Here is a 24,861-nt window from a genome sequence, read left to right on the forward strand (position 1 = left end):
CTGCTGCATGTTAAGAAGAAGAATTTCGAGGAGAACAGGCAGTGGCAACTGAAGCTATGGAAGTTGCAGCTCCCCTGTCTGAGAGGTGGTTTGGGAGTTGCAGATTTTGCAATGTACCACCTGTTGTTTTCTGCTATCCACCTACTTCGATTCCTTGATGGAATCGAATTGATCCGAGTGGATGAGGGCAGAGTCTGGGCTGAGCACACCACAGGCCCCTAAAGCTCTCTTGACAGCTACAAATATGAGGGGGTATACAGCTTCAGTGGCGACAGCTTTTTTGAGAAAAACATGGTGTAAATTGGAGAACTTGACCGGTGGGGCAAAATTCAGTTCAGGCTAGGTTATCTATCTGGCTAAGCACGAGGGTGTGCGAATTGCCGGGAAACCATTTTTTTGGCCTCGCTGGTTTTTGTGCGGGGTGCAGCGAGATGAGGACCTGATTGTGAACAGAAAAATTGGTCCCTTTTCACTCTTTGTCTACGATGAAGGAACTCCGGGACTTATGGTGAATATCGTACATTTAGGGGGGAACTTGGCGGGGTGGAGGTGATGCAGGATGATGTTCTTAGAATACAGTTGATGAGCCTGAAAACTATGCATAATTATGATTGTTTTTTTATAACGCGCTTAATACCAAGAGATTCGAACCTGTGTTGCTCTGCGCCGTCTTGCTTCCAACACAAGTGTGTTGCCACTGAGCTATACTACCGTGCATCAAACAGGTATACGTTTCTGATGACCTATAGGCATTCGAATGAGCAGCTCGTCAATGCTTGGTCTGAGTCTCTGGGCACAGAGAGGACAACTGGGAGGTGTGAGAGAATGTGTGTAAATGTGGACTTGACATCCCTGAATCTGGGGGAAAGGGCCTGCCAAGTCATAATATTGAACAATGTTTGCTGGACCCCGGTTTAGATGTGTGCTAGAGGGATGGTTGCCTCTGATGCTTCTTGGGGTTGTGGCCACAGGGTGAGCTCCTTCGAGCATATCATCTGGGTGTGCTCCCAGGTGAGGTCATTCTGGCAGGACTTCACTGTGACTATGAATAGGGTCTTACTAACGGACCTTGATTTTGACTTTCAAACTTTGATTTTGGTGGAGGATATCATCTTGGAAGATATGAGGTATACACAAAGGTGCTGGTTTTTTAGAGCTGCCCTTTCTGCAAAGAAAGTCATTCTGGGGGATTGGAAGCGTCGTTTTTCCCTCTAGGTCCGCTTGGATTGAGGACTTACACAAAATGTCTCTGACAGTGAGGGTGATTTTATGTAAACAGAAGAAATTGAATTTGTATGAAGGGAATTGGGGGAGGTTTTTGGAGTTGGTGTGATTTCTGGACGTGTGCTTTGCCATCCCGGCCTGTTTGTCTGTAAAGTTTTCTTGTAATATTGAAAATAAGTTAATAAACATGTGAATATAAAAAAGAATGACACAAATCAAGAAATATATAACTATGTCCATTTATTTTATAAATCAAAGACAGATACAGATGTTTTCTGGAGAGAAGTAAGATACATTATTTTTTTTTAATGCGTTATATATTAGTATAACAGGTGATCACCTATATAGTGTATTCCACAAAGTTAGATAGAACCGTCGAACACACACCCTAAGCTTTGCACATAGCGTTATATTTACAACACAAAGTCGATTCAAGTTGGCGCTGCGCCTCTTAGTCGCCAGATTATCCTTACTGCATATCTCCCTGAGTTCTATTTAACAAACATCCTGTGAAGTCTCGCAGTCCTTTCCCTAACGCCCGTGTGTTGCTATTTTTAGAGGCTTATTAGTTTCTTATTATGTGAAGAGGAGTGGTTAGGGTGCTCTTTACAGTCACTGGCGCACCACACCCCAGTTTAGCCACAGCTCGCGGTTGCCACTTGATCTACAAGGGCCTTGCCTTACAGGTCACACTATAAACATTTCCAATGTTCCTTTCTGTAGCTCCCTCCACCCCCATATTGCGTCTATCACATATTATTAAAGATAATACTTACAAGCTTATATAATCTGTTAGCTTAAAATGTGCACTACCTAATCTATTACAAATCCCCAGAAAATGTGTTTAGTGACTAAGAAAAGAGTAAAGTTCAATGTTTGGCATTTTGTGAAATCATATACAGATATACTATATACACACACATACATATCATTTGTACAGAGAAAATGTTGACAAAAGATTTCTTAACAAAACGGCGATCATACAGAAATACACATTGGGACATGGAAATGTACAGTGGGAACAACGTGGCTGTAACGTTTGCAGGAGCCATAACTCTCCATCGGAGCGGACTGCGGCAGTACAGTTTCTGGATATTGCGTGCGAAAGATACAACTGGCATTAACAATAATGGTATAAAAAAAACTCCAAGTGTTGACAATCACAATAGAAAGCACGTTGCTAAAGCTTTGTAAAAACTCAGTGAGAAAAGTGCTGGTCCAGCATTGCTGCAGTTTATTTGGGAAAGTGCATAGGTCCATTTATTGCAAGCGTGTAGAATTGTGCTTTGTGCTGTCAGTGGGCAAGAGAGGCCTAAAAGAAATGCAGAACTCTCTGGCCACTGGTTTTGCAAGACACATTGCATAGCTATCTAGAAAAACAGATGCTTCGGATCTGTAAAAAACACTGTAAAAAATATGTTCTATTGGCATTTACAAAAGCATCTTTACTGATCCTGTCATTCTTTAAATGTGTCTGAGGCTAGCTTAAAATCCCTTGTCTTCTGCTGTGATGTATGTAGAGTTGGCAAAATGGCACTGACTGAAACTGCTTACATTACAGTGAAGACAAAAAGGTACATGCAAATACTTTATGCCTTCCTCACATTTACCAGTCCCCCCACCCTCACACACCCCCACATAAGAAACCCTAAGGCTTAGACCTATCTAGCTTACATGTCTTTGTGCCTGAAATTCCAGACCGAAAGGCTGTCTAGAATGTGTTGCTGTAATGCTACATTCCACACATGATATTGATTGATGTTTACACGAGAATATATATATATATATATATTCAATACTATGAAGTGCTACAAACATTTAATACAATACTTGCACGAGACCACGACACACCGTGATAATCCACAAAACAGAGGTGTTTCTCGAAGGCCAAGTCACAAAGCACCTTGACTGAAGAGGATGGCCATGATGGGAAGGGCGGCTTGTTCACACTGATCAAATATGAGCAAAGGCCTCCTGGTCCATGCCAATATATATGCACCTGCGTAGGGGGCACTGATATGCTAATTTGAACCGGGCACTGGCACGCTAATTTGAATTCACACTCTTGTGCCACATGAACACACACTGAACATCAATATATGACTGCGAAAAAAGGACCAAAGAAATGTTCCCTGAACTCTTAATTTCTTTCCCTCTCAAATTGACTAAAATGATGTACTTATAATTGATTTTTGGTTTATAACTGAATTGTCTACTAGACATGGGAAGGGCAATGTGCCCACATGTAAAACTCGAGGTCCTGATCTTAACCATGAGGCTTCCTTCCCAGGAGCATCTCCTGCGAGGGGCTTGCTGGGCGGCCCAAAGGAGCCAAGTCTTCAGAACCATTGAGAGATCTGAAAGGTTGGGCTTCCGGGGAATGGAGGAAAGAATGAAATTCCCCATCTTAGGCCATTGGTAGTAAGCAGCCACCTGCATGGGTAGAATGCATAGATGTGCTTCTGCGAGGAAGATGGCGTTCACGTGAGAGAATGACCTGGTAGAGAGGCATTCAGAGGTCTTGGAGGTCAACAATGCAGGCATTGGCTGAAGAGGCAATGGGCGATCACAGAACGGGTTCTGAATAGATGCCAAGCCTCCACGAGGGAGGGTGAGAACTTAAACCACCATAGGTCTAGTCTCCTTTCTTAACTACAATTATAAGGTCAAGCCCTACATTATAAGACTATTGGAACTGTCAATCTCATCTGTTTGATGAACTCAAGTATCCGCTCCCGTTAATGTTTTCTGTTGTAACTGCGTCAAAGAAAATGAGTCGTGACATCCAGAATAGCATATTGGGCAACAGCTTAAAGGCAATGCCCCGTTCGGTGAAACCTATTCCTTTTGCAACACTCACACTTGGGTTCTGGGTATGCAGCATTAAAACATAGTCGCCATCGTATCAGCTATTGGTCTAACTTCTGAAGACGTTTCCTACATAAAGAGACTGGGCCTCATCAAAAGATGTTACAAGATGTCTTTCACGCTTTCTCACAAGCCTGCTCTCGTTTTAACACTTAAAAGATGTGACGCAGCTGTGATTCTGGTTACCGAAGAGAAACACCTGTGCTTGCATGGTTACATGTCAAACAATGCAATACTAACTGGTCATCTTCCAGGATCGGAGCTAGCATTCCTATACACTGGAAGAGTCTCCCTTGTGTTCCTCACTGGATATCGTTTTTGGGTCGGGGGAGCAGCATGCCAAGATCTGATTGCCAAGGTTTTTGTGGGCATAGCGGAAGTACATTAAATGACCCATGGCAACGAAGGAGACAGAAATGAGCACGAGTAAGCCGAAGGCTTCCGGGTTGGGGGCTAGGATGACCATGATGAAGTGCATAAGGTCCAGCAGGTAATTCATGGAGTTCTGGACGCCGTTTATGACGCCTCGCTCAGACTCAATCACATTCTCTTGGATCAGTTGCGTCACAGTCAGATCAAAAGACCACAGACCTGTAAAACAAAAGCACATTGTTATCCATTGTTTGGATCCGCTTTCACATCGAATGTTTTAGTAACAGCATGGAAGTGTGGCAATTTTAAGGAATTGATAGAGGGACCCGTAAAGGCAAGGACCTTCAATGGACTGTTTGCAGAACAGCACGTTAGAGCACGGTACTCCTTATGTGCCCCACCAGATGTTTTGGACTTCTACTCCCATGATGCCTAGCACCAGCAGAGTCAATGGTGAAGGATCATGGGAAATGTGGTCCCAAGCTTCCGGAGGTCCACATAACGAGCAACCATGCTGGAGAGTCGTAATGACCATTATGGCACAGAGCTCACAATTCCGAATAACAAAATCATAAACAAGTCCCGTGAGTGTGCATAAAACACATGCCCGTATATCTGGAGATTGGCTGACAGGAATCTGGTCCTTATTCTAAGTCCTGGCTTCTGAGCGCTGTGGCCCTCAGGCTCCTCCTGGGGTGGCTGTATTGAACATGCATGAGGAACATGGGCAGTTATGTAATATTGTCTAACATGTGCTGCCTACTGGTGTGCTCCATGCCCGCGGACGACACTGTGTACCACTGGGTAGTCATGCTAAAAACTTTAAGAGCCAGAGAAGCTGAGCTGTCTCCCAAGAGGGTACAGAAAAGAAGCCAGGGCTGGTGAGAAGTGCCCATTTGAAGAACTGTTTCAATGTCTCAAAACCTCCCTGCACAATTGTAATAGTGGCAATGCCCCATGGGGCTGCCGCTGTGATATAAGGGACTGCAAAGGTAAAAGGGTTTCCGTCGTTACCGTATAGATATTCCGGCTGGAGGCAACATGCAGAGCCCATTGAATTACTTTGATATTAGTCCCCAGCAACAGATGGGAGTCAACTCTGTAAATACTGGCGGAATAAACTGCAAAGATCACATGAAAAGTGTCCAACCGAATCCCGTTGATTCTTCCTTGAAGAACACACGCTTCACAAGAGTGGAAGCAGTGCCTAGAAAGAGGTGCACGCTAGGTTGCAATAGTTCAATATATTTATATAAGTAAGATTGCAACATGTTGCCCCGCTTCATCAGATGCCTCTAAAGGACAATAGGGGCATCCGACACCCGCACCTAGACTGGAGCAGCTGGGGGTTCCAGGGGCCTTCCCCCCCTCTATGTGCTTCAGCTAGCACTACTATTTGCATGGAGATGCATTTACAGGAGAACACGTGATCTGTTATGGGGAGGTGGGTACTGCAGCGTGGCTTATTCAGTGGAGAGCTGCTAGCCAGGGGCGTTGCTAGGGGGGGCTAAGGGGGCTATAGCCCCTGATCTTTTGGTTGTAGCCCCGGATAGAATCTCAGGAGCTACAGCCAAAAGACTAGCTAGCCCCCAGTCCCAACAGTTCCGACATTAGCTTAGCCCCGGGTCTTTTCCAGACCTAGCAACTCCCCTGCTGCTAGCTATACTGGCACTGTCCTGACAGACCACGGAATCCGCCAGCAATGCAGAGCTGGCGATGCTGACCAAACTGAAAAACAGAACAATACGTGATGGAAACACAGGATTTTGCTGATTTCAGGTGGTCATGACACGTGCACCTCAGTGCAATCAATCAAATCCTTTCATTATGATTGATATTGGTGAATTTGTTTTGAAATATACTGAAATTAAGCCATTTCTAGATCCTCCAAATATTAGGAAATGGGGCCCAGGATATACGTTGATTTGCCCAGGATCACACAATTGGGTGAAGTGGGGAAGCTGATATTAAAGCCCGGATGTCTTGGTTCCACATTCCACAATTCAAGAAACCCCACAAGCACGTCCAACTCCTATCAAATGGGATTTGCACCAAAGCTCAGTGTAGGTCTTGGAGAGCATTGGCTGGGATTCCGTGACACGGCAGGTCTGTACTGAGGTGACAGGGCCTGCGATTGTGCAATGAATGCAAGCACCTTCGCAACACCTTGCCGTGGACTCTGAAGCCTGCGTCGCCGACCGGGGTGTGCCCTGAACTCAACTGAAACTGCTGAAATATGTCACTTAACTCGCGCTCTGTATCTCAACTGCAACACTGTAAATAACTGTGCCTCACCTGATTGATATTAATGTGTTTGAGAGCATAATTAACGGTATGGATTTTCAGCTTCTCAAACTAATTACACCATGAACGGGCCGCGCACATTCCAATCACCATAAAAATGTGCGACCAAGCCAACAGGCCTGGCCAAAGCAAAACACCAATGGCCGCCGGGCCATATACTGGCTGAAATGTATGCTAAAAAAGATTCCCACCCGGTGGGCCTAAGTGACCATTTTTGTGCTTCGTTATTGGGATTCACGTAGCGCGCCGTTGCCATTTTCGTGGTCTTTTGGAACTTTGTATCGTACTTTTAATATTTCCAAACTTGCGGTGCAGTTAAAGCATTAGCAGTACTGACCGTGAGCTATCTATCTTGAAGAGTTAACTATATATATATATTTTCTTCATTTTATTGTATTAATCACACAATTTTCATAAGAACAATGTAAATAGTGCTCATATGTAAATCAGAGGGCCCGCAGGGGGCGGTGGGACACCATAAACTCTAGTAATGGAGAATAAAAGTTCGCTTAATCTCGCAGGGATGGTTAAATGTCAGATGAGTAATGAATGAATCAATTAGGCGTGTAGCGTCGCTTTGCAAAATTAATAGCCTCAAGGAACACTACTGGGCCACAATGAACTCAAAGAATCTATTATTTTTACTGTCCCAGAGAGCCAGGCTCAGGGCCCCCTTAAAAGTGCTCCTTTCACAAACCCTGTGTCTGTTTATAAAGGGCTTTTAAGAAGGGCAGTGAAAGTGACACAGCCAGGGTTTCTAGTGCAGAGGTCTGCAAACGTTGGCTATCCAGCTATTTTGGACAACACCTCCCATCGGCCCTGCGCAGTATAGTCAATGGTGAGGGATCATGGGAGATGTTGTCCAAAACATCTGGGGATCCAGGGCTTGCAGAACCCTGTTCTAGGGCATTCTACTGCACACCAGGGCAACATACTCAAATCCAGCCATGATATAGTGTCATTGAGCAATATCTTCCCCAGAGACACACGTTCTATAAATCGGACAGCCAGGTGGGGTTCTCACATCGTTCCCCCTGAACAATTAGTTATCCAATAACGTTCCCCCTCCTGAAGTGTCAAACCTTGATTTCGATTTTCAAGCTGTAATTTGGGGGAAGATGATTCTTTGAAGGATCTAAAGGTATGATGGAATCTGGGGGAGGTTTTTGGTACTGGTGTGACTTACTTTTGATCTATGCTCTATTTACCTAGCCGGTTTTTCTGTATTGTTTTATTGTAAATTTGTTAAAAAATATGTGAATACAAAAAAAGTATACATTTTCCCAAAGCCTTCAGGCAGACGGTACTTACCAACTCTAGCAGCAATAACGCCAGCAAACAGCAGACTGACGGAGATCAAGGGCACTGAGATGTCTTGTTCACCGTCGAGAATACTGGACCCGTTCACGGTGATGGGCATTCCAGTTGTCAGGAGCGTGAAAGGCACTTCTTCTGGAGAGAAGGTGGGCAGGGGCTCAGATGCAAATAAGCGGGAGCTGATGTCATCAAATGGGGAAACAGCCAAATCCAGAGGGCTTCCAGGCATGAACACGGATACCACGCACAGGGTAAGGCAAGCAAACTGAGCGATTCCAGAGATGAATCCAGTGCGGATGAGACCGCACCTCCGCCGCAGCCACGTGAAGGCCACGGTGCCCAGGATTCCTGTGATGGCTGAGGCTCCCATCAGAAGGCTGAGCACTGAGCCGCTCAGGCCTTGTGTGTAGGCGTAGCCGGTGGTGATGCAGTCGAAGCCCAGAACGGTCATGTAGAGGAACGCCAGGCCCATGCCGGCCATGAACACCGACTGATTGTAGTAGGCCACCCATCCATCTCTGAAAGTGCGGAAGGGCTCGGCGATGCGGGCCATGCAGCTGGGCTCCTTCAGAGGATCGACGACAGCCAGAGCTTTCTCGCTCATCAACTGGGAATCTTCTTTGAGTTTATCCGGATTGGCTTCCGCATCTATTTCACAATAAATGAAAGGGACATTATCAAGTGTTTAAACGCCACAGTTCTCCAATAGATGCGTTCCTAGTGTGTGTGTACCACCAGGGCATTCAAGTTCTAGAAGGAATGCAAAGATCATAAAAGAGCATTCCACCTAATGTACTAGAGGCAAGATTTTTTAAAGTATTTCATTGTCATAAAATTAGGCTGTTTAGGATCCTTGTAAATTTGCTTACAATATTTAAGGGAAGAAATCTGCAAGCAAGTGCTCATTTTCTAGTCTAACCAACATTTTTTGATTTAAACCTGAGAAGTGAGCAGCAAATCCAGTATGACATCCAGAGTTACTTTACAAACTGAGTTGCCGGTAGATTCTGCTAGCAGGTGCTACGATTGTCCAAATCAATGGTGCTTGTTATACTGAGGTGGGAAGAAGGAGGAGCCGAGAGGAAGGCTAGTAATTGCAACTTGAGCATTTCGGGTTACACAAAGCTGTATTCAGAGGTTGCACTAGCCGACTGGGCTATGGTATTGGGTTAAGTGCGTGAATCACTGAATGTGTGCAGTGCTCATAGCTCTCAGTATGTTGCGACTTGTAGTGCAACATGTAAATGCTATCACTCTATATCCTGGCATTCTATGATCCTGGAACATATGTTTGGCACCTACTTATTTTCCTTCTGCGCTGCATGATTACGCGGTCTCATTAGATCGCGCACTACAGCAGAGTAACTCATGCTGTGTACGGACCAGTGCTATCAGAGCCCCGGTGCGATGCCAATAGGAATCGAGCGACTCATGATAACGTGTGGCAGGTAGCCATGGGGCCTATTGCAGCGTGTTCCTATTATGTGGAATGTTACCTCTCAGAATGTTGATCTGCTTCAACTCCTTCTCCTCTGCTTTCTGTCCAGACTTCACGGCCAGGGCAGGGGTCTTCTGGTAAACCTTCCAGAGTAGGAGGTACTCAACACACATGGAGAGCAGGTTCCAACCAGCAATAAACCCACAGCCAATCACGGGCGAGCCAAAGGTCATGATCTGCCCAACCGCCATCGGGGCTAGGATATTGGTCAGCTGGTCAATTCTCCGCACGTTGGCATTCATATCTGCGGGGGAAGCAATTGAGTGGGGCAAAGTTAAAAATCTAATATAGTTCAAGTTATCTAAAAAAGCAATATGTGAACGGAAATCGAAGTAAAAAAAAAACATTGAAATTGCACCTGTCGATGAAATGACAGAGTCCTTTAGAGATTGGCTGCCCTATGCCACAATGTCACCTAGGGCTAACCTATGTAGGGAGAGTAGGCTCTCAAATTCACATGGGGAATTTAAAACTCTGGTAAGGTCTACGACACAGCACATAAAGGTTATTTTCTTCTCGTTTAACTCGTACCACAATCAAGGCATAGGGAGGGGCGGGTGGTTTCTCTCATTGCACCAGCATTCAGGGACCTCAGAAGTCGCTTTCTGGCACATCCCTGAGGTACTTCTACAAAGCATCATACACACGACCCCTTAAAGTAATAAACATAATCCGTGTGAAGGGTAATTTATTCCGTGCTTAGCTATTATAGGTCTGCACACAGGGTCTGATTCATGGAATATTTGCCCGGTTCAAAGTGAATTTGCACTGCTGAAAAGTGACTTTGCACTGCCCACACAAACCCTGATTCATGGAACTGTGCAAAGTCAGGGCAAAGTCAGCGCATAGTCATTTTTGCAGTAAAAAATGACTTTGGCTGGACTGTGCCCGGAAAAAATACACCTTGCACGGTTCCATGAATAAGGGTTTGTGTGGGCAATGGAAAGTCACTTTTCAGCAGTGCAAATTCACTTTGAACCGGGTAAATATTCCATGAATCAGGCCCACAGTGCACAGGGTGCCCGTCCTGGGCCCACAATTAATCATCCAGTTATTTGACATGCTATTCTGCAAAAAGTGCTGAGCAAGGTTGGCAAATATCTGCCTCTTACTTCTTCCTGCCCCCGCCCTTTCACTGAGCGTCTTTTGCACGCGGCTGCTGCGATGCACGGAGCACATTTCCCCAGCCAGGGGAGTGCACGTGTGCACAGCCTTTCCAGGACAAAGGTCAGCCTGTTCACCTCTTCCCCACAGCTCGGATTGGCAGAGGTGCATACACCGGCTGCAGATTGCCAGCTGGCAGTTCACGCGGCATTTTCCAAACACGGCCCGCTCTTGGCTATTAGAAGACAGATTAGGTGCACAGTCATCGGAAACGATGGAACGGGCACGCTGTCTTTGGCGCGCGCGGCACCAGGGGTGTTGCTAGGTATGGAAACGACCGGACTGGGGGCTAGCTAGCCTTTTGTTTGTAGCTCCTGAGATTCTATCCGGGGCTACAACCAAAAGACCAGGGGCTATAGCCCCCTTAGCCCCCCCCCCTAGCAATGCCTCTGCGCTCTGCTTCCAAACATTGGCACTGCACTGATTGAGGCCAGTGTCCAATGGACAGGTGCACTCTCTAATACCCAGGGGTAGACTGGCCTACAAGGGAACGCTGGAGATGCCCGGTAGGCCTCTGCACCCTGGGCCTCTTTTTAGTGCAATGAAGTACAGAATGTGTTACAAAACTTCCAGTATATGTTAATATGGGGCCACTTTGAAAAATTCCACCGCCACTTTTGGTTCCCTGTCCAGCCCTGCTTATAATAATATTAAAACGATATATGCCTGAACATAGAGGCCCTGCAGAGCCGCAGGCTTAATCAGACAAACACAGTCTTCATTGGTTGGCATTTGAATGGCAAAGATAAATTGGCAAGTTGTGCAAAAAGTAATACAATTCCACAGGTTTAGTTCCAGACTAGCCACTTGGCACTACAAAAACAATTGTGTAGCGCTGTGCAATCATCAGCCTTTGTATAAAGGGACGGGGCATGAATAGTCGCTCATTATGAGTATGACGGCAATGGTCAAAATGGGTTAGTTTAAATACCCTAAATGTATTAAATGCCTCTTAAACAAGAGTTGGGATCCAATGGGATATTTGGGGCATGGGGTACCTAGAAAATACTGTATGGGGTAAATATCAGTTACCCACACTGATGGGCGATCTTTTACAATTGGGTTGCTTGAGGTAGATTAAAGATTTGTGTCACGCTGTTGTTGGTTGGGCATGATAATAAATGAGACAATGAACTGTGGGAATTCCCCTACGATAAACACCATAGGGCACCCAACATTATTACATTTTTTGGTAAAGACTCATCAGCATGTTGGACGGTGTAAACACCTGTCCAATAATCGGTTGATACAGGAAAGATTGCTGGCATGTTCACTCATATTTTACGAAGCTGATGAAAATCAACCCGCGGACTATCGCTGGACGCCAGAACGCTAGGAGGAAACAGATCCCTGTATAGTGGCATGAAGCACGGGACTTACGGAAGTCGTGCCAAGAGATGGTCTTCCATCCAGGAAATGAGTGAAGTCATCAATTGTTGTAATAAAGAATATATTCTACTCTAATACATATTCACCAGTGGGGTGATATAGGACATACGGTTGCAACCTTGTTGGGACACAATTTTGGCAATACGGCCCCGTACGGGCTATAACAAGTGTTATCAGCCCAAACTCATGCAAAGCGACTGGCGCAAAGCTGTTGGCGCATAACAAGGGTAAAAGATGGTAACATTTGTTACAACCCATCCCCCAGGCTGTGATGCCAAAATGTAGCAAAATCAGAAAAAACAGGTTAGAAACAAAATTAAACTGCTGGAGAAGATGCTCTGTGCATTGCTGTGAGCATTGATCTGGTGGAATGCTGGCCAGAGGAGACGCGCAGCATTGAGGCAGAATGTTGGAGACGCGCAGCATTGAGGCAGAATGTTGGAGACACGCAGCATTGAGGCAGAATGTTGGAGACGCGCAGCATTGAAGCAGAATGTTGGAGACACGCAGCATTGCGGCAGAATGTTGGAGATGCGCAGCATTGAGGCAGCATGTTGGAAGAGGAACCTTAGCCTTCATAACAGTGGGAAAGGAACTTTGCTGTCCCACTGTTTACAATCCCTCGCCAACATGTCAATGCTATGAATAAAGCGCACTGTACTGGTTGCAACAGGCCCATGAGCAAGGTCCATAGGCCTCTTACACCCAGTACAGGCCTTGCTGTTTCATTAGAAAGAAAAACCAGAGTCAAAAGGGCATACATAGTGGATGCAGGTACTGCTACTATATGCCTTTGGTAGTATGCCCTACTTCCTGAGGGTAACCCTCAGTCCTCTTTTGCTATTTGCTTTAACATGGCTATGGACGGCCTACTGATATTATACAATTTCGCCTGTGCCGTCATGGGGAAAAGGCTGTGGGCATCAATGCGCAGGCCTTTTGATGGTCATTAAATCAACCTGGGTGATCTCAAAGAATTGACTGCCCGTGCACTCTACGTTGACGGTAGGCTCGAAATGGGCCACTCTAAACAGTCTGCGGGCTTTACCAGTTGCCATGGCCTGCAGATTGCCCAATGTGAATGCTTTATGAGCGTTCCAATCATTATAAGCCACCCACGAAGAGCAAGACATAGATTCAACTATAATCAAGGGTGAAGACAAATCGGCAACAGAGACCTTCAGCAGAGATGCTCAACCAGACCCATTTGCAATAGCCAGTGCACGACATGGGAATGGCAAAGCAGCCGTCCAGTCATCAAGGAACCGCGGTTTGTGCAAATGGTAATAATACATGAATTTGAGAAATCTAGTATAGGGGCAGCAGAGAAGTGCAAGTAAATTAAAGAACTAGATTTCATTTAGCGAACTACGCGCACACGCTTCTTACGTCTAACGGGTTGTGACTATATCTTTTCTTGACTTCACACTCATGTTCATCCGTTTTTCTGTCGTGAGGACAGTTGTGGTATCAGCCACCTCTCTCCTGTGCTGTGGGACGAATCATTCAGTCATTGGCTCAATAATGCGATGAATCAGGTTTGTGGTTCAATTATTACGCCTGTGCCGTGGTTGGAGACACGCAATACTTCTCTCAGGCTATGTTAAACCCTCCACGTTTAGACATGAGTTCACAAACAGCACTGACCGGGAGGTGTGGGAGACAAAGTCGTGATCCCTTCTGGACACTGGCGCATAGATTCTCCAATGAAGCCCCCCTGTAAGTATGTACACATCTCTATCCTAAGGCCCACCACTAACATCCACTTTTCCTAATGCACGCCTGTACCGTGCACTTACCACTCGCGGGTTCTCTTTCCCATGTCCTCATTGTTTGAGCATTAATACCCCAATGAATTTTGCAATCCAATAGCGCAACAAGCCTACTCCCAGCCAGGTCAAAGTCATGTTCAAATCCGCCTCTGCCCTGAGCCATGTCTGGTGCATGACCTTAAAGCTGCAGCAGATCAAACTAATTGGGGCCATGACAAGATCTCTGAGGAAGCCAAGATCTGGCTGTGGCTGTTCTCGGTTTTCAGATCACATCTGATGGATACCCAGGCCAGGGGGACATTCACCTTAACTACTAGGAAGACGAAAAACATGACCCAGGCAGTGTATGTGCTTGGATCTGATCTGCACTGCCATTGGGATTTGACAGCAAGTATTGCCAAACTCTGAAAACGTGGCCCTCCGCCCCTTTACTGCACTGTCCCCGACTTGCAGGAGCACAGGAAAGCCTGAGGACTGCAGCCTTTTTGAAAGCTAGCTCTTAAGAGATCTTAAGAGATCTGCTTTTTAGCATTACAATCAGTCCTGGCTAAGCCTGCTGTCACAACGCCATTTCGCAGAAACAATAAATATTACTAACACAAACCTTGTGGGAAAAAGAGTTGCACTAGGCTGCTTCCAAGAAAACAGCAGATAATAAAAAAGAGGAAAACGGGCACGCACCACCATATGCAAAATTAGAAATATTGTAACTTTCTGATTAGGAATTTTTCAAAGCATAGCTGAAGAAACCAAGAACATGTACATTTTATATCGGATTAGCTAGGCGCACGCTCCAAAACACTTTACAATGTCATCACTGTACATATTTGATCTCCTTGTAACCAACGAGCAAATTTGGATCGCCGGATAACCTGGCCTAGGAATTTCAAAGCAAGAGAAATATGAAAACCAAATAGAAAAGCAGATCAGCCTATATTTACCTGCAAGCCTGCCCCGGTCTTCATTTGCAACCACTACAATCCAGTCTCGCTGAATGGTGATTGACATTGCGGTGCTGGCCAGGTTGGCAATGTTGGCCACTGAGATGACAAAGACGTAGCAGGCTGTCTGAAAAGGTAAAGAAAATACCACAGCCCAGTCAGCAAAGTAGGCCTTTTCTGAAAGAAACCCAAATACCCATTAAAATAAGAGCACACACATTCCATCCCTCCATTCGAGTTTGAAGCCTTAACTGAGCTTTGCTTAGGACAGAGAAGAGCAAACTTTGACCCTTCCTGATTGCCGGCCTTCAAACAACTAATGCCTGTTGGTCCAACAAACACGATGGCGCAATAGGACATGCTTTAAATAATGTTGGGTCAAAATAATCAGGCAAGGGCAACATCAGGATTTGGAAACCGTGTTGACTGATAAAGTTGACTTCATCCTGGAAGCAGAACTGGGCAGGTTGAACTTAGATCCCAAACAATATGTTCAATGGATGCATGTGGTGATCTGGGGACTTACAAGAAGCCAGCCATGGTACATGGATGTCAGCTGTGCTTTAAAGAGGAAAACCACCATCAGCACCATGCCGCAAATGATGACCGAGGCGTTCTGCACAATCAGCGAGGTCTGTGCCACTGTCGAGGAAAGAAAAGAGACATAGCTAAGAGGAATCTATGGCATAGGGGAACACAAATGCATGCGTACAGACAGCAGGGCACGAAATCAACATTGTGCATAATGTGAAAAGGCACGTGGTAGTGAGGAAAAGGTAAACATGGTCATAGGATGTATGAGATTGGACAAAAGGATGCATGGTGTACATTGCATAGCACAAGAGAAATCAACATTGTGCATAATGTGAAAAGGCACATGGTAGTGAGGAAAAGGTAAACATGGTCATAGGATGTATGCGATTGGGCAGAAGGATGCATGGTGTAGATTGCATAGCTCAAGAGAAATAGGGTGCTGACCTAACAGAATCTGTGGCACAAAGGAAAGCCAGCACGGCATGAAGATAGCATAATGCATGCTGTGTAGAAAGAATGCATTGCATCGAGTGAATGAATGCATACAGTAAAGAAATGCATGCTATGAAGGAAAAGGTAAGTAAAGTCATAGAGTGCATATGCATAGACAGTATGACATAGTGTACAAATAACTCACGCTAGTGCATGTTAATGTAGAATCCATAGCATGGGAGAAATAGAAAGCTGTCATGGAATGCATGGATTGGGGGAAAAGAATGCATAGCATTTTAGAACCCATGGTTTGGCCAGAGTGCCCATTATCAACAAAGCACGGAAGTGAGGCAAAATGGCACACCCTCTCATAGACTGGATTGGATGTATGGAAAATATACAAAGCACTGGTTTGACCAATGCGTAGTGTACACCTGGTGCATTAACATGCCTGGAATGGCAGAACAGAAGACAAGGCATGAACGCCAAACATTCCCAGACTTGATGATCCAGTTTGCAAGGGTATCGCTGCATATTGACTTGCGTGACTCCATACCTTTAAGTCTTGGGTTCTTGTCGACCCAGTCTCCGATGATGGCACCGAGAAGGAGCACAGACCCGGCAACCACCAGGCCATACACAGCCGTCAAGAGTAGACTGTTGCCGTAGAGTTCCACCAGAAAGAGAGCGACTGCAAAATGCCACATGCGATCTCCCTGGAACGATACAGAAAAAACGTGCAACATTCAGATATGACTCCTGTTTGTCCAGAAGATGCCTCTGGCGCGGCCTCCATATTGCACGCCGGTATAGAGAAAAACCTTGCGCCATCTATTCTCCCCTGCTCCCCCAGCTTATGCCTGGTGGAGGGACCTAGCTACTGTGCCTGGCATCCCTCTTGGTATGATTACTGCAGCCTTGCATTATGAAATCCATGCATGCAATAAAGAAGATCTAATATGCATTTGGGTGTTAACTCAGAACCTGTTTTATACCTCACTTTGACCTTAATTGCATACAGTAAATCTGTCTGCTACAATATGGCACGCGATTGCAGATGTTGACATTTCTGCAAAGTTCGCATACTGTGCAGGAATGGGAATTGCATACTGATAAGCGATTGGAAGGTTTCTGGGTGGCAGCTTGAGCCGAAGCAATAAAAGGCAATCGAGATGTGGGGAGATTGTGTCAATCTTTCTTCCTTGAATTCCTTCTGATCAAGTGGAACTGTGACTAGAGGCTAAGCACGGCGCTCTATTGCGTGACTGACTGCTCTGTAAAGGCGGTCACTCGGCTCCTCGGCCCCTTGAATGTTACGCTACACTGGGCATTTGGCTAAATGTTGGATGTGAATTTCATCATACAATGGACATGCATTCATTCATTCAGGGAACCCAAATGTGTCGTTACGTGAGTGCTCGTACAAAGTGTGCAATTCACAACAAGGTGTGCATGATGTTCTGTTACTTCAATGCTACACAAAATTCTTGTATACTGTATATGCGACTAAATGTGTGGGCCTCAACGGGGTTCTGCATCAATTTTCTAACAATATTTCCACTACCTGGACAGATGAATTCAACGCGTGACCCCCCCCCTCCCCCTGTGAACACCCACCTCTTCAGATTTGTCAATGGTTACTTTCAGCTTGTTTTCTATCTCTTTCATTTAAGTAAACCATATACGTTCTCCAATAGTTTATGGGGAAGCATTTACCCAATATGAAGGAATACAATTGCATTTAACCTTCTCTCGCCACTTCGCCCATTGTCAGGAATAGAAAACGGCCAAACCACAACCAAAAAGCACAAACGGACAGAAAGGTTATGAAAAAAGTTAATTGTGCCACATTTTAACAAACACTGCTGGCCTTTTTTGTTGAAGTTATTGGGACACTTTTCTGAACAAGGAATAGCCTATTTATTTCCATCCTCCCTTGGTGCCCAGAAGTTGCTGTCTGCAGGTGTATCGATCCCCTCCCCCCAGCGATTGATTATACGTCCTTGGTGATACCAGAGTCCTTTTATGAGTCTTATAATTCTCCCTCCCCAGTCTACCCACTACAGAAAAGCGATGGCATCCTGGAGATGGGCAGAAGTCGGTTACTCGTGTAGCAACACCATGATTGTGGCTAGCACCTTTGACCAGAATGTGTGGTTTGTTCACGTTTAATCCGCCATAGCTGGTGGCTGTGTCCCAGCAAGACACGACGACTGGCACACTCGATCTTCGCATGTGATAAACCCATCTGCGCCAGCACTTTCGCGAAGTAAAGCACAGCAGCCTTACATAACGTTTCTGAAAGATTTCCTGAAGTTCTTGATAAACGCCCCTTCCCGCAAAGGTTTATCAAAAGGGAGCATGCGGCCATGGAAGCCGCCTATTGTTTCTCATGAGATTGGCTCCACATTATCGCAGGACAAACTCCTGCGATAAGAGTCACATCGCCCATGTTGCACTGTAAACAGAGTAGATGAGATGTAAAATGGTTCTGGCTGGGTCTTCTTTCGAGGCCGATTCTCGAGCTTCAAAAAGTTAAATACGTGGTTACTTGCTTGAAAGATTAAATGCAAAGTACTTCTGTCTCCCTGGGTACCATAGCTCCTCATATGCACTGCTCAAGGTCAGAGATATTCTTTAAAGCTCTGTGCTTGTTCTGTTTTGGATGTTTTGGCAACGTCCCATCTATATTCTTTCAGGTGTGTTTACTATTTCACAAAGGTTCACAGATACCGATAGATAAGAATATTTGACTCCCTATCTTGGGAAGTTGGGAGTAACGGGTTCTTTAGGCAGTGAAATCATAGTTCTCCCAACTGGCGTGTTTTTAGGCAATAACATAATTTCATTTAAAAAATAGCCATGTTTTTGTAATCCAATAATTCTTAGTAACTAGCAATTCCCCTAAATTAAAAGAACCATTTTAATAAAATAGGCTGTGTTCGCATCGGGCAGCACTGGAGCAGAGGTCTCCTTTTGGGAGGTGCTCTTCATACCACTGGTCAGAACACATCATCTGAGCATAAAGGGTCAGACACATTCGAGTTTTTTTGTTGGGAGTGCCTTATTTTAGAGAGTTAAATAGGTGGGTAAGCCTCTTACCTGAGACCTAAGAGGACAGGAGGTATTAAAAATGTCTATGTTTACATTTGACTTTTGTAGTATATAATGCTTACAATGTCTTGCACAAACCCAATCGCCCAGTGTCAAAACCAAGGACTTGGAAAAAATAACACAATTTACTGCAATCATGAACATTTTAAATTTAACTATGAAACTGCTATATGTTTGAACGGACTACAAAAAAAAGAAACTTGTCACCAAATCTCAAAGCATCCATCTTTTTGCCAATATTAGCTGTTTTCATTACATGAATATTCAATCTCAAAATGATCATTATACGTTCTTAGCTTGAGTCCAAAAATGTGCTTCTGCCTAACTGGATGGTCACATCCCTCCCGCTTCTGGGCTCTATTGAGCTATCCATGACAGATCAATTTTGAGTTGAAAAGCTCCTTGTTTTTCTGAGGAGGATCCTTGTGTATGTGAGCTGGTGCAAAAGCTTCAGGAGTGAGACCTGTCGCATACACCTTAGGGCCATGTTTGCAAGTTTGGCGCCTAATGGGTGCACGTGTAACAAGATCCTGTTAACGTGCAGGAGAAGCTGCACAACTGTAGTGTGTGTGTTAACAGTGTTTTACAACTAAAACCCGGTGTGCATTGCCACGAGAGTCCTCGCCATAGTACAAGCATTGTCCAGAACAAAGCACATTCCTGAACCAAAGCAAACATGATGTCGAATGGAAAGGTAAAGGAATGACAGGACAGAAAAAATACAGGTTTTCTAAGATAATCAACAGTAACTGTGTATGGGGGCTTTGCTCTGGCACTGAATTTCCCTGTGTTCGCCCTTAGGGTGCTAGATGACGGTGTGGGGCACTGTGTCGCCCCTTAGGATGCTAGATGACTGCGGGGCACTCTGTCAAGCTTTAGAGCTACAAAGCTTGCAGACTATTGAACAGAAATCAAGTATGCAGTGTGAATTTGCAGTCACACTAGGAGCCAATGCACACAGCAAATATTGCTGCACTCATTCATTCGCTAAGGCAGGGATCTGCTACCTTTGGTTCAACAGAATTTTGGACTACAAATCCCATCTGCCACATCAAGCATAGTAAATGGTGAAATACCATGGGAATTGTAGTTCAAAACCTCTGGATATCTAAAGGTTGCAGGCCCCTGCGCTAGGTTATGAATCTCCAACTGCTTTAGCTTTGGACTTGCAGTGTCCCAAATACATGTAACGCCCTTCTGGCTTTTCGTGCTAAGACAGTGGCAGAGGAGAGATAATACTGCAAGTAAGGTCAGGGGCCGCTCGCAGCCGGTCACTCCTTCCTCGGTCCTTTTTTGCAAGCTATGCTGAACGCAACCCTCCAAATTCTACCATACGCTACCTTTGAGAAAACTGGTGGTTTCACCACCACAGTGCATTTGAATTTCAAAAGTATTTGGGATCAGCGCGTGCCTCCTCGCTTCTTGAGAAGACCTTCAGCTGCACCAAACCTGCCTTTTCTGGTTTTCTTTAAACGGTTCCTTTGTTTCATTTATTAGTTTAAAAAATGAACTTTTTTAAAACTACTATCGTTAATATTAACATCTTAAAGACAATTCAATGTAAAATGCAGTTACACTGGGTGCTTGGGGCTGCGGTTGCTACTCTAGTTCAGAGGAATTCTGCAGGCATTTCACGTTAGACAGTCTTCATGGGCGGCACTGGCCGGAAATGCAAACGGATGTTCGTCCCTGGCATGGCGCAAACAGCAACAATGTGGTTGCAGTCCTCCTAAGTGCGTTCCTGCCCACAGAACTAGCTATTTGTTTCTTCTCAGAGGAAGACATTTGTTGGTGTTAGCTACTCGATTCTGGCCCCCTTTGAAAAATCAGGAAATTTTGCGACAGGCCTGCAAGGCTGCTACGACTAGGAGAGAAGGCCTGGCCGTGTGACTGACTGCCTGACTTGAGTGACTGCCACACCCACAGTGGTGTTTCAGGGGTAGCGGGATGTCGGCTGCAGCCTTGTCTGTAAGGATATCGAATTGTGGCGATTTTTCAACAGGCCATTGATTCTGATCTCTGGTAGAGCACCCCAGTCTCTCTCTCTCTCTCTCTCTCTCTCTACTCCAGCCGCATTTTTAGAAGCAACATCCGATCATACAAAATCTCCAGGTTTCTGTATAGAACTAGCTCTGACCCTGTTAGTGCAGAGTGTGAAAATACACATGAACGAAGTCTGCGCTCCCATGCACACTTACCCATGTGGACAAAGCATGGCCGACGTACAGGAGAAACTTGGCAGAAGTTAAGTATTTGGCAACGGACCCTACAATGAAAATGGCACAAACAGCAATTGGTGTGATGTTTTTGCTGAAACACTCAATAAAAGCACGTCAATTCCATTATAGAACTCCTCTCAACCAATCGGAATATTCGGAATTCAGTCCATTATCTCTGTCTTTGACCTGTTTCCAAATATTCCAACTTGAACAACAGACTAAAATCATTAACTTTATTTTTTAGTTGCATACCTCCATGTTCTTACAGACCTCAGGGCGGGGGTCATGATTGTAGGATTATGATCTTTCCCCAACTAATCGCCATTGGCTTCACCTCAGGCAATAACTTGCATGCAGGTCATTATCATAGAACAATGACTCATTCCCCATGTGTCTATAAGGCATGAATGGAATACCTTTATCAGTGCACCTACAGTATTAGTCCATGGACAGCACGAAAATAAGCAGAACAGGGGCCCTCAATGCTTTCCAATCCTATTTGACTGAGAGGCCAAATGAAAACGTAAACGGTGTGTGAAATTAGTACTACTCAGAGACGTTGCTAGAGGGGGGCTGAGGGGGCTATAGCTCCGGGTCTTTTGGTCGTAGCCCCGGATCGAAGCTCAGGGACTACAGCCAAAAGGCTAGCTAGCCCCGAGTCCAAACAGTCCCAACATTAGCGTAGCCCCAGATCTTTTTCAGACCTAGCAACACTCCTGGTACTACTGATTCAAAACGAGGAACTGAAACCATTTTCATTTCTGCCTCTTAAAAATATTTGGTAAGCAATAATAATAAATAATAATAATAATAATAATAACTGTATGCACATTGTGTAGGCAATATTTTATTATTAGAATATGAATGAGGGCACAAAAGCCAAATCACACTCGCCTCTTCTGTTCTGCACTCAGAAAGGCGCTGAAGACCCATCTTTTCAAGGAGCACATGACCACCTCTGGCTAATAAACTCCCCAGCTCCTGAGTCCTCATGCAGTGGTAGAACCAGGGAGAGGCAGGGGGGCTGATGCCCACCATGGTGCCCAGAGCGCCCCGCGGGCTCCCTATTAACCACCTCCCCCACCTCCCGGCACCAAAAGCTTCCTCTGCCACTGGCCTCATAGACCTACAACCAGGCACTCTTTCCAGTACCCACTTTTTGCCTGATAGTCAAACGTATTGAGTAAACACTACACACAGGTATGTCTGATTGCTATGAAAGTAAACAAGGATGTGTCAAACATCAAATATTGTCCACAAAATGTGGTTCATTCAATTAACAAAACGTATAGGCACAATCAGGTGGCATTCCAACACGACCACGAGTAGACAAAGAGACATCCAGGCCCCTTACAAGAGCACACTTTGTTCAGATCAACACCTCCCAAGAGAAATATAAGTGATTGTCAGCCTCTGGAATTCAAACCAAAAAGGCCAACCAAGTTTCATATGGCATGTTATATACAGAAACAGGCCACATCAAAATAAAAGCAGTAGTGCTTTCAAAATGTGTTAACTGTCCCAGACCTTTCCTCTGGGCCAGAGGAACTGCCACGCTCCTCTTATGGAGCTTAGAAGCAAATGGCGGAATCATGGCCTACTGGTCAGACCCCACTGTGCCCAGGAAAGCACACCCTGGAGATAAACAGAGGTAGAGGCCCATCCCCATAATGGAAACTCTTCCAAACCTTAATGTCACTATTAATGCCTGGATACCAACACCAGCAGATGCTTCTTCTTTCAATGCCTCACTGTCAATACCCAGAATCCTCTTGCCAACAAGTCGGGCAACCCAGGAGAATGTGATTTGGGTTCATTGAAGCAGGATTAGATGTCGGTTGCTATAGATTCCAAAAGCAACACAAAGGCCCACTTCCTGGGTTGCATATAGTGGCAAACACAGCAACCGTGGTGATGCAGACATTGCAGCCTGGTCGGAAGCGCATTAATGGGGTCGTGGATTCTCAAAGCCCCGTTAATAGGAGTCTGTGGGAATATGAATCAGAGGCAAGTTCGCAGGAATCCATGCCTATGCACATACATGTATTCTGCATATTGACTTTGTAATATGCAATCTTATGCAAGTTTATGTCTTATGCAAATGAATACAATGTGCACACAGCCTACCAGGAAGGCTATGGACACCAATTCGTTTAAGGAAAACTAACAGAACCTTTGACTAGTATTATGAGTACCGTGAGCGATAATACTCCTCTCAGGTGCGTGAAATTGACACTTAGCTCACTGATTTCACTCTGCATCAAAGCGAACACGACTTCTAGGCGCACTACCACGAAGGATGCATATATAACTCGGCGACCAACACTATGATGTCTATGGCCTGAGCAGTTTTCTGACCGTGCAGTGGAGAGGATGCGCCCGTGGCCACGAATGGCATGGGCGTGAAAGCGGGTACTCACCACAGCAGCTTTGCTCGTCCCTGCTCATGGTGACAGCTGTCACTCTTGTTGTGCGGTATTCCAGGGACGCGGGCAGGCACAGTCCTATAGGCGACAGTGCAATATCCTTCAGTAATGCACTAGGGCAGCCGTTAAATGTACTGCGGTCTGAAGCGGAGAGTAGCAGCCCAAAGGCACGGCAGGTCCCTCTGTCCTCCCTTCCAAACTTAGCTAACACTGTAGCTGAAGTCGGAAAGCAATGTCCTTACTCTTCGCTTCGGAGGGAGTCTATGAGGACGGAGACGGGTGTCTCGGCCCAGCTGCTCACCAAGGCGTTCTGCTTTGGCTCCTCACATCCCCTCCATTTATATCTCTTGCCTTGTTGCTCGGCTTAGCTGCCTCTGCGCACAGCTCGCGGCCAGGATTCCGCCGGCGGCCAATCACCGAGCTGGGATTTGCATTGCCCGCCCCTCTGGCTTTCGCCGCTCTTGTTTTCCTCGCGGAAAGGCGACCTCGTACTACGCGTGCGTGCGTTTCTGCGGTAACAGAAAGGTGAGAGTCCAGCTGAGAGACAGCCAAAGATTGTCCCTTTTCCCTTTTAATGGCGCTTTGGGATCCTGTCGAGCGAACAAACCACCACCACCACATAAAACAAAATAAAAACAATATGCACTCAAATACACTTTAAATTGCCTGCATTGGCGGTCATGGTCCATAAATGTGAACTGGGCACAATGTACAACATAACCTAAATAACATTGAAGTATTCATAAAATAAAAAAGTCAGATGCAGGATGCCTTGTAGAAAAAAATAAGACTTCCATAACAATCAGAGTTAAGAATTTTTTAAGAAATCACAATCTTTACTGTCAAAATGCAGTAACGCTTTTGTAAATCACGAAAGTCGGCATCCTTGAATTGAATAGGGCATTTTACAATGTTGTGTGTACTATTACAAATTAGAATTCCATATTCTAATGCGGCGTGAGGTGAACCGGGTGCAACGCCTGATTACCTTCCCAGTTGTATCTAATGTATCCTGAACCAATTTAATTGTTGATTGTTCTTCTAGTCAACTCACTGGCAACCTTTCATACTGTTTTTTCTTTTCACATTGTCATACTATCTGTCCATCCATCTATCCGTCCATTCATCTACCCACAACCAGCGTTACTTATGTATCAGATCAGTCTATCTTTGGGCTGGGGGTGGGGGAGTCTTACCACACACTTTATTAGGAGACAGGTGGCGGGGGGGCACACAATACTCTTTTTATATACTTTTGTTTAATACTTGACACGCCTCTTACCTGTC

The 24,861-nt window shown here is 45.3% G+C and overlaps 1 protein-coding gene across 1 annotated transcript; it reads right to left on the reverse strand.

The window, feature by feature from the left end:
* Positions 1 to 1,447: 1,447 nt before the first annotated feature.
* Positions 1,448 to 23,959, reverse strand: LOC138488558 (ferroportin-like). The gene is made up of 8 exons (XM_069615632.1): positions 23,569 to 23,959; positions 21,128 to 21,195; positions 16,372 to 16,531; positions 15,376 to 15,491; positions 14,850 to 14,976; positions 9,582 to 9,827; positions 8,080 to 8,733; positions 1,448 to 4,683 (listed from the first exon to the last, which is right to left on the reverse strand). Exons 1-8 carry the CDS (start codon positions 23,594 to 23,596, stop codon positions 4,364 to 4,366), a joined length of 1,719 nt encoding a protein of 572 aa, XP_069471733.1. The 5' UTR covers positions 23,597 to 23,959; the 3' UTR covers positions 1,448 to 4,363.
* Between the last annotated feature and the right edge of the window lie 902 nt (positions 23,960 to 24,861).

The sequence above is a fragment of the Ambystoma mexicanum genome, chromosome 9 (assembly GCF_040938575.1).
Source record: "Ambystoma mexicanum isolate Mex_15411 chromosome 9, UKY_AmexF1_1, whole genome shotgun sequence".
Classification (NCBI taxonomy): domain Eukaryota; kingdom Metazoa; phylum Chordata; class Amphibia; order Caudata; family Ambystomatidae; genus Ambystoma; species Ambystoma mexicanum.

Bases quoted from the DNA above. Each gene is read 5' to 3' on its own strand.
- LOC138488558 (XM_069615632.1), bottom strand. From the start codon at position 23,596: ATGAGCAGGGACGAGCAAAGCTGCTGTG. The intron at 21,196-23,568 runs GTGAGTACCCGC...TTTTCATTGTAG, and splicing joins GGACGAGCAAAGCTGCTGTG to GGTCCGTTGCCAAATACTTA. The intron at 16,532-21,127 runs GTAAGTGTGCAT...GTATCGTTCCAG, and splicing joins GCCATGCTTTGTCCACATGG to GGAGATCGCATGTGGCATTT.